General features: G+C 40.5%; 2 protein-coding genes across 2 annotated transcripts; both read left to right on the top strand.

The window, feature by feature from the left end:
• The first annotated feature begins 483 nt into the window (after positions 1-483).
• LOC124274446 lies at positions 484-5,249 on the top strand. Its single transcript, XM_046709811.1, has 2 exons — positions 484-833; positions 4,482-5,249. Exons 1-2 carry the CDS (start codon positions 504-506, stop codon positions 4,701-4,703), a joined length of 552 nt encoding a protein of 183 aa, XP_046565767.1. The 5' UTR covers positions 484-503; the 3' UTR covers positions 4,704-5,249.
• Positions 5,250-5,258: 9 nt separating this feature from the next.
• LOC124274445 lies at positions 5,259-11,755 on the top strand. The gene is made up of 3 exons (XM_046709809.1): positions 5,259-5,742; positions 7,017-7,319; positions 8,194-11,755. The coding sequence occupies exons 1-3, from the start codon at positions 5,674-5,676 to the stop codon at positions 9,877-9,879; spliced, it is 2,058 nt and encodes a 685-aa protein (XP_046565765.1). The 5' UTR covers positions 5,259-5,673; the 3' UTR covers positions 9,880-11,755.
• Positions 11,756-15,636: the final 3,881 nt, after the last annotated feature.

The raw sequence follows: 15,636 nt of genomic DNA, 5'->3' as shown, positions 1-15,636 counted from the left end.
AACTATGCGGAAACTCGCATTGTCTGTTTCGGATACTGAAACCTAGCGGAAACCTACATTACCCAGTATCCGTTAGGTTTCCGCAAAAACTGGGGAAACTAAGTTATTTTTTGCTGTGTTGGTTGTGTCCCACAATTCCAGACTGCCCTCCAGATTATTGACAAAAACTAATGGCTGCACTTCAGGATGGGGACTGCAATGTTAAGCATTCTATCGAGAAAATGCATATGCGACTTTTTTCTAAGGCTGAAAGTGAGTTAGAAGGTCATATATGTTATCATCAAACCAAAAAGTGCAGGGAAGAGGAAGCAGAACTATCAAGAATGCAGAGCAGACACCACACGAAATTGTTAAATCTCTGGCAGGATTGAATGATTCGTTGGTGGCGTTATCAAATACACTCATGGAACTAAGAGCGAAGGTTAAAAGTGCCCAGAAGGATGTGGCGGAGAATTCTTACAAAAGACGTAAAGAAAACAGAAGCGGAGTATGAAGAAGCCAGAATGGCAAGAGAAAGAGTTCGGGCGTTTGGAGAGGCAACCAAATATATTCCGTTTGTTGGATCATCGGTCAAGAGACTTTCTGAAACAGTCCTGAAACAATACGTTGATAATGCCAAATATTGCCTTGACTCTGCCACATCAGCTTTGTCCAATGCTACAGACGCCCTACGTCAGATGGAAAAAGAACGAGAAAATACACAAGAAGATATCACAAGACGTGAAAAGGAAAAGACCAAAATGGAAGAAGAAATGAACAGGATTCAGAAGAACATTTCTACATTCAGGAATGACATAAACGAGCAAAACAGAACCCTCACAGCATTGAGGAAGGTGATGACTCGTCTGGGTAAAGTCTCAGGACGAGCAGAGGTACTGAAAGATGCCACATCCATCATGCATGATATAGCAGAGATTGGGATTCCTCTTAAAAGTTTGTTTGACAGTTTAGAGGAGTTCATTACCCAACCTGACCTCTGGAAAAGGGTGCTTGCTAGTCCTGTATTTCAGGCCATTTGTGATGACGACTGGTGAATGAAAACGGAAGCGGTACCTTGCCATTTTGCCATTTAAGACTGGTTTCTCCACCGCATTAAGATACAGTTACCTAAGTTATTGGAGTGTTTTCGAGCACCTTTTATTTCTGATCGACAGAGTGTAGATTTATGGAGATCAGGTCAGAAGTAGTATGTTTGGAGACTGACAAATACGCCGTCTGCTTCAATAATTTGTGTACCGTTGAGACGGGCAGTTGACAAAGATTTGCCATTCAAAACAAATTAAAATATTTTGAGAAAAATCAAGAAGGAAATGGGGTTGCGTTGTTTCTCTCGCACGGACTGCCTAATGGGTTCCGTAGAGAACACTAACAGGGATTTAGCAAATCGACCAGAGCACCGGTGACGATGTCGAATGTATTTTCATACGCATTTTTGGGAAGTAATAAGTCATTAGAAGTTATGATCCTGGCCTACAATAGTTCAAACAATATTCCATGCCGGCAAATAACTAAAACTCAACCAAAGGTAATGTTTTATATTGTTGTTCAGTTTCTTTCTGCAAAGGAAGCAATTGAAAGCGTATTAGACAAAAACCGTTTTGTCATCGAACAGCTACAGGACATTTAAGGGGCGGTGAGGTAGCCTAATGGTTAAAGCGTTGGCTCGTCAAGCCGAAGACCCGGGTTCGAATCCCCACATGGGCACAATGTGTGAAGCCCATTTCTGGTGTCCCCTGCCGTGATGTTGCTTGAATATTGCTAAAAGCGGCGTAAAACCAAACTCAGTCAGTCAGGACATTTAAATCATAACTGTCACTCTGTCATGAAAACGGCGGATGCTTTCCATCAGAAAATTGTTTCAGGATACGATCCCTATGAAACTTTTATTTTTTTAATGTCCATTTTCCCCCCACTCTACAACATACATATCATAGTCTTATATGTGAAGCTGTACATCTTTTCAATTAATTGGTAAATATATAAAACAGGTAGGTATTTTGAGTTCACATGGATATGCACATACATAATATAGTCATATATCCCTATGAGTGAGTGAGTTTAGTTTTACGCCGCACTCAGCAATATTCCAGCTATATGGTGGCGGTCTGTAAATAATCGAGTCTGGACCACACAATCCAGTGATCAACAGCATGAGCATCGATCTGCGCAATTGGGAACCGATGACATGTGTCAACCAAGTCAGCGAGCCTGAGCGCCCGATCCCCGTCAGTCGCCTCTTACGACCAGCATAGTCGCTTTTTGTGGCAAGCATGGGTTGCTGAAGACATATTCTACCCCGGATCTTCACGCGTCATATCCTTATGAAACTGCTACGTTATACGAGAATATGGCATAAGGTTAAAAACAGCTGACTATGTGAAATGCTGTTTTTACTTACGAGTCACACAGAACACGAAGTGACAACATCAGACGGTAAATATAAGTAAAATGGACGTCCCTAATCTAGAGAATGGACCTTGAATCGTTATTGGGGCAAATCATAGTTTCTGACAGGGAGGCAACTCTTTACAGCGAATTGCGGCGCCTTAGATATTCGAGTCTTGCACACGCAATTCAATGGCATGAAACGCAGTCTGGGTACGACAGCCACTTATCTGGCATTTGTCAATGAGTACGTGACAAATACAATGATCTCAATAATCAGAATAGCTGCCCTGAGCTATCTCCATTATCAGACCAATCCGGACCCCCTGGAAAACGAACCAATCTTTGAATTGTAAATACGGCTCTCCATGTCATACATACGCGAAAGTCTCTTTGGAGAAAAAGTGCGTAATATATAAACATTACTGATAATACACAGGGATAACACACGGTAATCACTGGCAATGTTGGAATTTAGTTGTGAATGCCGTAAGCAACTAATGTGTGAATCTAGACAATGTAAAGGAATTGTATGTGTCTCTCGCAGGATTTTGTATTGCTGTCATTATGATCAGTACCCCGTACTCATTCACCAACACAACTTTGTTTAAACCTATTGAAGGTAGCGCTAAAATCAGAATACCAAAATCTACGAGAAGTGATCATGCGCATAAATGTTGAAATGCTGACGTTGCTTCCGTGTATCCCATGTTTCAGTGTATCCGCAACGTCACGGTACTGAATAACCCATGTTTATATTTTGTATTGCAATTACGAGGCAACCCATTGGATATGGATGAAGAGCGATTGGATTTTAAACAAAACACAAATCTACATCTGTTGTCGAGAATGCTTGAAATAATACATTTTAATAGCACGATTGTTGTTTTTGCAATAATTGAGTTGGATCCTTTCTTATATTATAATACCGTTACCTTTGTGATCGAGTCTGGACCAGACACACCAGTGATTGATAGCGTGAGTAGGGTGTCAGAGTATGACAACAATATTAATCTACATGTAGTAACTGGTGGTGTTATAGTGTTTTGTGAAGCAGTCAACCATGACGCCAAAGGAATGGGGTCGATTTCCCACATGGGTACAGTGTATAAAGTCCCTTTCTAGTGTACACTTGCATGATATTCCTGGAATATTGCTAAAAGTAGTGTCAAAACATATGGAGTCATTCACCCTCTCACACATTGTAAGAAATTGATACTGATTATAACACTGTCCTGTGTACAGAGGACAGAGTGTGCTCTGATATTCGCATGAAACACCAAGCTTGTGTTAACAAGCAAATGGTAAATCACAACTGCAAACTCATTTCAGTCCATACCTACTTTCAGAAGATGGCGACGGTATCATTCGGAAAATCTAAGCGACTTTTGCCCAGATTGGTCGTTTCCCAATTCGAGACTGGTGTCGAGCGCATTGACAAATTAATGACAGCCCTACAGATTGGAGATAGCAAATTTAAACGACATATAAAAAAGACTTTTGAAGCCTTTTCCGAGGCTGAAGGTGACTTAGAAAAGCACATCCGTCGTCAAACCAGAAAGTGCCGGGAACAAGAGGCAGAGTTATCCAGCATGCAAACGAGACACAAAGAAATTATTAAATCTCTGGCAGGCTTGGAGGTTTCACTGGAGTCTTTGTCCAGTAAACTAAAGAAACAGAAAGAGGAGGTTGAAAGCGCCCAGAAAAAAGTGGACCATTTTGAGGAACATGCGCAAAAGGCAAAATCTGACGCTGAGGCAGCCAGCGCGATTAAAAATAAAGTTAAGAACGTGACAGATACGATGTGGTGGATACCTGTAGTCGGATACGTGGTCGACAAAGCAGCTGAAACGATATTCAATCAGCATGTTAAAATTGCAGAAGGTTTTCTTGATTTGGTTGAGTCCGAAGTATCCAGTGCTGAAGACGCTCTAAGCGAGATCACAAAAGAAAGTGAAACTACACAAAGCAGTATCGAGAGACATAAAAGGGAAAAGATCAGACTGGAGGAAGAAATGGAAGAAACTGAAGATGATATTTACATGTACAGGAAGCATATTACCAAACAACATCGAGTCCAAACGGCATTGAGGAAGGTGATGACTCGTCTGGGTAAAGTGTCGGGACGAGCAGAAGTACTAAGAGATACAACCGCCATCATGAATGATATAGCAGTTCTCGGGATCCCTCTTAAGAGTTTGTTTGACAGTTTAGAGGAGTTCATTACTCAACCCGATCTCTGGAAAAGGGTGCTTGCTAGTCCTGTATTTCAGGCCATTTGTGATGATGACGATGATGATGACGACGATGAATGGTGAAAGGAAACAGAAACATACCTGTAGTTGTAAAAAACATAAGCCATGAATTTGTGAGTCAGGACATTATAAATGAATATTAACAAAAGTTTTAAAAATATATGTCTGTGCTTTTGTGTGTTTTGTCAAAGATGGAGACTTCGGTTTATCGAGTGGATGTTTTTAGGCTGTTTGGGAAACGGATTTTCTTGCGAGAGTCTTCTTCCAGAACATACAAGCCATAGAATGTGTTAATATTTATGAAGAATTTATGTTTTACATTCTGTGTTAGCACAAACAGCCTTCAAATGAACAGTTTTCCAGTAATTCTAAAATACAATTATTTTTTCACGTAGTTTGGAACGAACTATATATTTGTAAAGAGCAGAGACTAACAATAACGTAACGTTTAAGGGAAATTAACACTGCTTTCACGTTTTCTGTAAGTGCCATATTCATATCATGTAGAATTGACATCAGGTACTGGTACATTATTCATTTTGGTGGTACCATGTTCAAGTGTCATAAATTTGTGTCTCCCGAATTGTATAGGAGAGCTACAGAACATTGTGTGTTAGTTATATTACATTCCTCCATCTCGTGTAAATACATACAGTCGGCTTGTAGTCAAGACGCTGTTTTTATCCAACGAATCAAACCACGGTCTTGTTCGAGGCCTGAACATTCGGAATGCAGTTCACATCTCACAAATGGCAATATGTTACATGTACCATGTGCTATACTCTTGTGACAAATGCTCAAGTCATTGCTTCAGTATCAGGCAAAGGTAGGATTTGCCCAAAGTCCATGCCCGAAGTACAAATAGATGCTTTAGATGCACCACAGATTCGGAAAGAGGAAAGTGTGTATACCAACCTGTGAAGTATTTAAGACATTGCTGTATTTCTTTTAATGTAATGTTTAAATGCATACGATAGATCTAGCTTTGCTTTAAATTGTAATGAAGGACTTCTAGTGCCTCAGGTGAAACGGCATGGCGGAAATCAGCAAGAAGACGATTGCTAAGGCCGAAAAAGGTCTGATGAGCCCCAAAGATGTCAAGGTAAAGTTTTCTTTATGAAAACGGATTTTGTTTGTTGTTTAACAACACTGTCAGCAATATTGCATAAGCAAGGTATTAGTATTATAGAGTTTTTTTCCTGGAAGCGTTATTGGGTAGACGGTATTAGGGAGGTGAGGGAAACTAGGGTGCTAGCAATACACGGAAGGTGGTGGTATTTGTGAGTTGACCGAGTAGATGCATTAATGGCAGTAGGGAGGTTAAGAAGCATATATGGGTCACCATAGTTTGGAGGCAGTGGTATTTGGGGGTAGAGATTGTACTGTAGATGATTTTGGATGTATTGGTATTTGGAAGATACTGGATCAGATGTTTTGTTAGGTCATGGCATTCTGTTGGAAGCGTCTGTGTAACAGCGGTATCACATCAAGATTGGTCACAGACGAATACTTCAGGGTTCAGGGATTTATTGTCTGGGATGATACGTCACAGTGGATCAGGTGATAAAACGATTTGAAATTGTAGCAGTGAGAGTTGAAATTGTAGCAGTGACCAGAAAAAAGGAATGTTGGAGTACATAAAACTCAAGATCTGGTGACATGCTCTAGAAACAATAGCAATTCAATCACTGGCCAAGCCGTTGCTGGACCAGGAGTCTGAAGAATAATAGAACCCCATGCAGGCTTACATAACTTACCCTAAGGATCAGTAGAGTGCTGTGTTAATTTAAAGGGTTGTTATATTGTTTAACTAAATTATATACTAAAATACACAATATTTACATTCTGCTACATCTGGTATTGGTGAAATTTTGGAATTAGGGTGGTGTTAAGGGGTATTGGTGTGGGAGGTAATGATTTGGGGTGAATAGGATTATTTGGACACAGCAGATCAGGACAGGCACCTGTTATAAGAGGTAGCATTTTTGAAAGGAAGGGTTCTTGAAAAAAGTGGTATCTGGTGGTAGTCTTATTGGGTTGAAATCGTGGTATTGCTTTTTTTTTTTATAAGGTTGGCTTTTATTATTTTGGCAGTTCTTGCTTCCCTTGGTAAGAAAGCGTTAACTACACAGACTTGCAACAACCTGTTAACAAATGATAATTGTCCAAAACAATAGTGTACAGCTAGAAGAATGATCCACATCTTTTGTATACGATAATGACTAGCAACGATGTCACACATTGTTCAACGAGTACAGATACAGACACGTATTACAATACTATACACATGTTGGTTGAATGTAAAAATTCCCACAGACCACCACAAAATCCTGATGAACAAAGCCCAATGTCACTTGCACCTGTTGTTGATTTCAGGAGGACATGATGTTGGTCCTCGGACCTCACATGAACTGGCAGGAAATGCTGTGCCCAGCACCTCTCTCCGTATGTCTCCTAGGACAACTGGTTCTCGTCACACTGGACAAGGACGTGTCTCTTGTGTCGGAACATATGACAAGAGAGCGATTCAAACACACCGAGTACCCAGAGTCTATGCGGACCAGCATTCTGCAAGTTGCTGATGAAGGATGGAATGCCTTCAACCTGGCCAACAAAAACATGGATCAGATACGACTGCTGACACTGCAGATTCCCCAGCACGTCAAGAACGCTGTCAAGGTAAGTATTTTGAAATTGAATATAGATGAATGAAGTACTGGATGTTAGTATACACCTCAGGTTCTAAAGAACAATATGTCGCTTGCACCCATGACTTTCTGCTAAACACGCTGAGTCTCTCCCACAGAGATAATATAAATCTTTCAGAACACCCTGCCAAACACCAGGAACGGACAGCAGAACGCTCTCTCAATGAGAGCCTCTTCAGACTCTCTTACTTGCACCCCGCAACACTCCCAGACAATCCGACTCTGTCTTGTCGTCAAAACACAGAAATTCAAGGCTTTCTCCTTAGCCCAAATAAATACCTCCAAATCACAATGACTCTCGTCTTTTTGATAAAGTGTCATACACTGCTATCAAGCTGGAATAACTACAATGACGTAATGAGAGGTATATATGCACGATATGTTCAGTTAATGCATATTTGTAATTTCATTAGTATCTGCTGATTGCTAACAGAGTAAGATTCTGAACTGAAGCATCGCTTAATGGAATAAACCTGAAAATGTTCTATCAGTATTTTTTTTTTATTTGATCACAGGCTCTTTCAAAGTTTCCCTTAGATATTTAATGTTAAGAAATTTATTTTAAAAAATTGAGTTTTGAGAGTCTAATTAGGACATCCCGCCACTCTCTTAAATACCATGACACAATGATGCTCTCTCCTTCACACAATCCTCCAAAACAGTGACATTCCTTCAACACCATCTTACTCTAAATGACACGTTGAAACTCCCCTCTAGTTACCCCGACTCTCTCCTTAAGTCTCTATATTCAAAACAACTAAAACTCTCTCACAGACTTCCTTCTCTGAGCTGTCCTTGCCCCACGAAAATGTTTAATGTCCTATATGCCATGTTTCTTTTTTCAGTTCATTGTCAATGGATCAGAAATGGAAGTGCGCAAACTCGTCCCCGATTACTTGGCTAACATTAAACGAATTACTGACACTTGCGTTGTACGAGCTGAAGAAGTGGAGACACGATTTTGTACTGTTATGGATTTGATAGGAGAACTCCAGAAAGCATGCACATTTGCTGAAGGTCAGTATTCTGAGAAACTCCTTAAAGCTGAAAAGGATCATGAGGTGAAGACAATAAGACTGCAGTCATTAGAAGAAAGAAAGAGGCTCGCTGAAGAGGAGTACAATGAATTACGTAACCAATTTACAAAGGCCCAAGAATCATATACAAAAGCCATGGACTCTATGCCATCTGGTTGGAGTATGATCAGTATGGACTTCGTGGAAGGGCTGGCCAAATGCACTCTTGGTGTCTGCCAATCGGTCACCAATGCTATTTCAAGGAAGGCTGCAAAAAAAGAATCCTCCATGGGAAAGCATGTGCAGAAAGAAGAAGACAAGGAAGCTCTACTGATGATGGAACTTCCAGGACTATCGCTTTGTGTAAAGACTCTCGTTGGAGATTTTGAAGAGATTATGCAGGGAACGGAATTGGATCATCTCATGACGGTCGAGTCAACCTTTGAGGACATTATTAAGGCTTTGAAATCCTACTCGGGAGTATGTAAGCAGAGAGTAAAGGACATTAAAAAGGACGGATGTAAGCTCATTAAGATAATGAAGACTGCTGGCAAGCAGCTTGCCAAGGAACAGGCACAGGAAAATGAAGCAAAGATGATAGCAGTTAGGCTTGAAGGTAGAATGAAAGCACTGGAGACATTCTGTGCACATGCATTTGGAGAGTCAGTTCAACCACCAACACCCATGATGTCTACAAAAGAGCAGGATAGTTCCAGTTCAGCTTCAGCAAGATATAGTGAGCAATGTAGATTCAAGGTGGAACAAAATGCCGCTTCACTTCAGTCAATCAGGAAAGACTTCAAGAACAAAAGCAAATCATTGCAGGAAACCAATGCCCATGTGACATCAGTCATTGAAGAACTTGCACATTTAAACCTTGACAAGACCAACTTTGATGAAATAAAACAGTTGCTGCAGAGAGGTATCAAAGCTCTCGGACAGGTTCGAACACAGTGGGGAAAGCTGGTGAGATTTTTCACAACAATTTCAAACATCATCAAATGCTGTATGGATGAAAATGTAAAGAATTTCATCCAGGGCGCTGAGCGAGGTGCAGAGTTTCGTCTTGAGTACACGATGTCCGATATGATGAGGGACATGATCTATATACAAGCATCTGAAGCCAACAAGCTGTCGTACATGGTGAACAACCTGGCAGAGATGTATGTTGAAGTGTCCGAGAAACATTTGATGGATCAAGTGGCCTGCCTTGGGGAGCTACTTGCGTTGGGTGCAGAGAACGACAAAGGTGCCGTCTCACGAAAGATGTCCCAGTTGCAAAGACAGGCACAGGACGCCACAGTGTCTATTGGGTTGATTGTTGCCAAGAAGCAGCTGGAGTTTGACACAAAGGTGAAGAGGAGGATAGAGAGGATTGAAAGGGAGATGAAAGCCGTCTTACCTCCGCCTCCAGCAGAAGATTCTACAGTAAAACGGCAGAAGAAAGAAGCGATTAAAGAAGCTGAAAAGTTCAAGGCTGAACACAGGGTGGTGGACGAGAATGACTGGGCATGATCTTCTCCTTTAACGCCTAAACTCTTGTTAAGGCTGAATATTTGCTCCAGTACCTTGTTGATCACTTAGACTGTCTGGTCCAGACTCGATAATTTACAAACCGCCGCCATTTAGCTGGAATATTGCTAAGTGTGGTGTGAAACAACAAACCAACCAACCAACCAACCAACCAGCCAACCCAATCCCTTGCACAAGTAACTCAGTACCCTGTCCTTTACTAATTATAGTGTTTGAGGATTCAAGGCATTAGTGTCATGGATTCCACAGAAACAATTTTTGGCCAATAACCCTGGGTCTATTTTGTCACATGACAAAGAAAGAGGAAAACGTGAGGTAGCATCACCTCACATCAATCTGCGGATGACATTTTAGTAAAGAACATCAGTTTGTCCAGAGGGCAACTGGATCTTCCTCCATGAAAGTGAAGTAGATCCCACTGCATAGCCTTCCAAGTCTGGTCTGCCTGTCGAAATCGTCTCTAGCTCATTGCTTAATTACAAATTCTACTTATTTCAAAATTGTTGCTCTAAACAACAGAATTACTGCATTCTAAATCAATACGTGGTTGTAGTATTGTACCCATTCCCAAATCATATCCTCAGTCAAAGCATCATGGTGTCGTCTGCTGAGGTCTGCATTGAGCAGCACATCTTCGGCTATTCTTCGGCTCCCTTCCGGTTATAATACAAAATGGCTGAACCGGATGTAAACAAAACTAGCCATCATCGTCTGTTTCATGTTTATCTTAACATGGCAAAGCCCGCTTCAACCAACTTATCCGATATGCCTGCAACGTAATACTGGTATAACTGCATATTTACGGCGTCATTTTTGGCATTTGAATATTATTGCAATCTCCAAACCTTTCGTCTGAAAAAGGTTACTTTTTTTGTTCCCTTAAGGTCTGGCATAACGCAATCAGACGATGACAACAGGCTTAGCCTTGACCATCATGCAAACATACTAATTAAGTCCGTGAAATATGAATCACAGTTATTCTTTGCTGAATATGTCGTACTCCCACATGTTGTTATATGAGTCATATTTTAGTATGTTTCCTATGTTGGTGTGAAAGTGAAGTAGGTACACCTACAGAATACTGGATACCTACCAACCATTCTTTAGTGCCACGTGAACTTCGTATTATAGGGAAGCACGAGCCATACAATTCGAAAAACTAAGGGAGCATCAAAATACAAAATAATCCTTAATAATCATAGAAAATAATCGACTTCCGTTTAGTAAAACTAAAACGATTTTGAAAATAAAAGGTAAATTATCGCGAATGAAAAATATATACGTCTTTGAAAAAAGAAAGCTACGGAATTCTTGGAGTTGAAGCGAATGAGCGAAGGTTGCCTAAATCTAACCTAACCATATTCGTTAAACCAGGGAGAATAGTATCCCTGGTTAAACTGACCCTAAAGAAGATAGTAACGGATATCCGAGGGCTAAAAATGTCAGTTAACTAAAATAACGAAGTCCTAAAATATCGAGTCGACTTGCGCACATATTTTGCGCAGTTCTAAAGTTTTCAAAGATGGCGGAAGGTATCCGGTATTCTGTAGTCTTTCCGTAAAGTAACCTTGTATTCAATAATAATGTAATGTATACATGTATGTATCATTTGTGTAAATACTCCCTGGGATTGTGTTTACATATTCTTTAATAATAACGTTTTCTCCAATAAGTATTATCGACACAACCTGTGTATTACTTGGATTATTGTTGATTCTCATAAATATATACTCGCTGTCGAGGTGACAACATCCCATATCGATCTGTGGATTGCAATTCTAGGTGTCATATGAACTGTGCAGTCGGGACCTGCTTCCAGTAACCAAGACTTTTATCACAATATATTTGTATGACTGTCCTTTTGTGTTGTGTCACCTTTGACTTGAATATTTTGGGCACTCTTGCCCACCCCTTTTCCGTGAGACGTAATTATTGCATAACAGTAGCAATTCACCACGTCTTACCCACTAACATTAGTTAATTCTTTATTCCGGACAAAGGCCAACGATCCATTTACGGGTTACAGTGAGCTATTTCTACTGCTACAGAGCCATGAGGTACGATATCAATGTTTCAAAAATGCACTATAGTTCTACAAATATGAAATTTATAGTATGTGTTCTAGTATGGTTAGGGTCGGTGGGGTAGTCTAGTGGTTAAAGCGTTGGCTCGTCACGCCGAAGACCCGGGTTCGAATCCCCACATGGGTACAATGAGTGAAGCCCATTTCTGGTGTCCCCCGCCGTGATATTGCTGGAATATTGCTAAAAGCGGCGTAAAACCAAACTAAGTCAGTCAGTCAGTCTAGTATGGTTAGATCACTGGATTGTCTGATCGAGACTCGATTATTTATAGACCGCCGCCTTATAGCTGGACTATTGCTGAGTTCGGCGTTAAATAACAGACAACAACAACTTGTAGTTTTGTAATTTCATATAACCTTACATATATGTCTGTAGTGTACTGGTATTACCAACAATACATTTCTTATACTATAACTATCCAGTGGTTGTGTTTTCTTTTAAGACTACGTTTCCTGCATTATGATCTAAGAATCTTGTCATTCCGCATGGTTGTTTTTTGGTCCTAATAACTAGGTGAAACCTTAAAAAAAATAATTGTTCCGTTGCTTTGCTTTCACTTATTTTGTACATGTATTATTTGGCGGGAAACATTCGGTGCACTGCATCAACTAACGGCTTGGATAAGATGCGACGTGCAGCACAGCGAAAACAGTTCGCAATAACGGCATGCGACTGGCTAGAAACTATTGATTGGTTTCTGGAGAGATTTCGACAACGTCCGATGCCATATTCATGCACAATATGGACGTGGTAAATATACCGAAAGAAGGTATATTTCCCCTAAACATTTAAATTTCATAATTAATTAATTTACCAAAAATATCTATGTTTTCATTAAAAAACATGTACAAATCACACAATGTGACTGGTGAGTATGATTGTACGCCGGTTTTAGCAATATTCCAGCAATATCACGGCGGAGAACACCAGAAATGGGTTTCACACATTGTACCCATGTGGGGAATCAAACCCGGGTCCTCGGCGTGACGAGTTAACGCTTTACCCACTTTTACCTCACCACCCGGAAGTGGGTTAAAACGTGCTGAGGAAATAATTATCACTTCTTTTTACACACTCAAAGGTTTAGACAAACCAAAATGGCGCTACCCATCAGTGAAAGTCATACTAAGCAACTAGTTCCCCGCCTTCCTGGAGGTTACAGTCCGCGAGGCCTAAACTTCACACCTAATAAATTTAATGAGGTAATTGGGGTGTCAAACAAGAGTGGGAGAGGCCACTGATCAGTGGACGGGGGTCACTCTGTTAGGGTTAGTTTAGTAATGAGACTTGTCTACTGTGAAAACATTAAGGTTGAAAAGATGAAAGCACTTACTGTTAATCTTAATAAGATTAGATCTATTATTACTGGAGGAGTATTTACATGAAGTGGATATTATTCAGTTTCCTTCTCTAACTAACATGAGAAGGACGAAACTTGCTATAATATATGTTTGTAGCTATATCGATATCTACATAGCTATGGCGAATGCACAAGTTAATGTCAGATACCTTCCCAATGCTTGTGACGGCAGATTTGCATACTATGCAGGACATAAGTTTAAAGTCAACCAGACAGGTAGATGACATCTGCTACTGGACATGTACAGTGCCACGCTGTAAAGGATCCATTCACACACAAGATGATCGCCCACTGAAGATTGGATCTGGGACACAACCATGAAGCACCACCCTACATCTTCAACATAGACGACTTCAAGAGAACACTCCTGGACCGGGCAAGAACTGAGAAAGATATTTCACAATCATATTTGATTTTTGTTTTTTCTTATGATTCACCCCTTCTGTGGTCAATAATGGACCAGTCCAGCAATAATCCACCGTAATCCCATAAAACCAATGAGGGATGAAGTCCCACATAGCCTAACGAACTGTACCTACCCAATTGAATAATTTTAGGCCTCGTGGGACGACACCTTCCTGGGATGGAAGAACGACGAAATTTCAAATATTTAGGACTGCACGGTATTACCGGTAAACCGGTATATCGCAATACGCTTTTCAAACGATACGTACTGCAATATTTTGTCTGAGAACCGGTATGTTGGGTAAAGAGCATATCTGAGGTGTTTGTGATTATCTCTATGATATACTTTGAAATCTACAGAGTCAGACTTTCATTCACAACCAATGTTTTCCTTTCTTATTCAATGACAAAACTGCATACTGTAATACTATAAATTGTATAAAAGGGAAACTAGAATCCATGACTATACAACCTAATTTAGAGATTGCTGCTATCAGAACCATAACATATATGTTTAGGGACTTATAATGTAGAAAATAGGATTGACATGCACAATTAGTGTCGCTCACTGTCAAACACTTAAGCCTCTAATATGTCGCAATACGGGTATCTGAATCGCAATATATTGCAACACACTTTGTTGCCAATACACAGCCCTACTGATATTATGATTTACATATTTAGGCTGGTGTACTGGTGACAATTCTTTTATGAAGACATCTTGTATTTCTACTGACCGTTATGACGCACATTACATGTGTCCCATGCAGTGTTGTTTCTGGAATATCGCTTAAAGCAGCGTAAAAACATACTCACTCACTCTGTTGAAAGTATTTTGCCAGTTTTTGGAATGATTAATGAAATATTTGTTACAAATAAGAAATAATTTCATTATTCCGGGAACAATATTGGGAATACAATCTCCGTGAAAACATTTTGGTTTATTCCACGTCTCGGCCACCCGTTATGTGAAGAGTGGGGTTGTTTCCTCGTGTCGAGGTGACACGTAAGTCTTTCTTAAAGAAGTTAGTCATCATTCGTGACCATCTCGTGTTATTCCGGGACAAGCCGAATAGCGATCTTCTTGGAGTTTACGGAAAGGGGCGAGTGGTGACGAATGGGTCAATATGGTCAGTCGTAGCGTTACGAACGCTTTGTGAAAAGGGACATACATGGTGTTAATCAACGGGGCAGGGTTAAAATAGTGTTCGGACTAAAACGTGTTATATGAGCATGTTTGTAGTGTGACAGCTATATGTACGGAGAAGTGTGTGTTTGTGTGTGTGAGAGAGAGAGTCTTTGTAGTGTGACGGATATGTGTATGTGGGGAGAACAGTGTGTGGTTTTACGGGGGGGGGGGGAGTGTGTATGTAGGGGTAAGAGTGTGTGTTTGTAGTGTCAGGGATACCTGTATGAAGGGAGAAGAGTCAGTGTATGTAGTGTGACGGTTGTGTGTATCTTGGGAGAAGAGTGTGTGTTTGTAGTGCCAGGCATATATACTAAGCAGCAAAAGAACGTCGGTTTGGAATTTTCCTTCGCAGAAACGTATAACTTTAAACTCATTTATTAAATTTGTATATTTTTTACAATAACTCCAACTTTACCTGAGCAAAGACATTCCTTCCCAAACTCAGAATGGATCCCAGGAAATTGTCTCAAAAACGCAACCTGATCTCGGAGATGGTACGGTATTCTTCATGCTTTTCATGCAACTTATGCTGCACGTGCCGTTCACAAGGACCAGCCCTATAAAATGCACCCTCAAACCTGGTTGAAACATTCACATTACAACGTCAGCAGGATGCCGCGACTCACGACAGCTCAGAGGAACCAGGCGCTAGGAAGACTTGAAGCTGGCCACACTGCACAAGCCGTTGCCAATTACTTCCA

Source organism: Haliotis rubra, unplaced genomic scaffold (genome assembly GCF_003918875.1).
Source record: "Haliotis rubra isolate DU_JTF1 unplaced genomic scaffold, ASM391887v1 Scf1907, whole genome shotgun sequence".
In the NCBI taxonomy this organism is placed as follows: Eukaryota; Metazoa; Mollusca; class Gastropoda; order Lepetellida; family Haliotidae; genus Haliotis; species Haliotis rubra.
The sequence above is the reverse complement of the archived record's forward strand: the minus strand, read 5'-3'. Positions and strand labels throughout refer to the sequence as shown.

What these genes read in the sequence shown, in the direction of transcription:
- LOC124274445 (XM_046709809.1), top strand. Translation starts at nt 5,674, where the DNA reads ATGGCGGAAATCAGCAAGAAGACGATTGCTAAGGCCGAAAAAGGTCTG. An exon ending in TGAGCCCCAAAGATGTCAAG is followed by an intron (nt 5,743 to 7,016) that starts GTAAAGTTTTCT and finishes TGTTGATTTCAG; the next exon opens with GAGGACATGATGTTGGTCCT. An exon ending in ACGTCAAGAACGCTGTCAAG is followed by an intron (nt 7,320 to 8,193) that starts GTAAGTATTTTG and finishes TTCTTTTTTCAG; the next exon opens with TTCATTGTCAATGGATCAGA.
- LOC124274446 (XM_046709811.1), top strand. Translation starts at nt 504, where the DNA reads ATGGCAAGAGAAAGAGTTCGGGCGTTTGGAGAGGCAACCAAATATATT. An exon ending in CCCTCACAGCATTGAGGAAG is followed by an intron (nt 834 to 4,481) that starts GTGATGACTCGT and finishes GCATTGAGGAAG; the next exon opens with GTGATGACTCGTCTGGGTAA.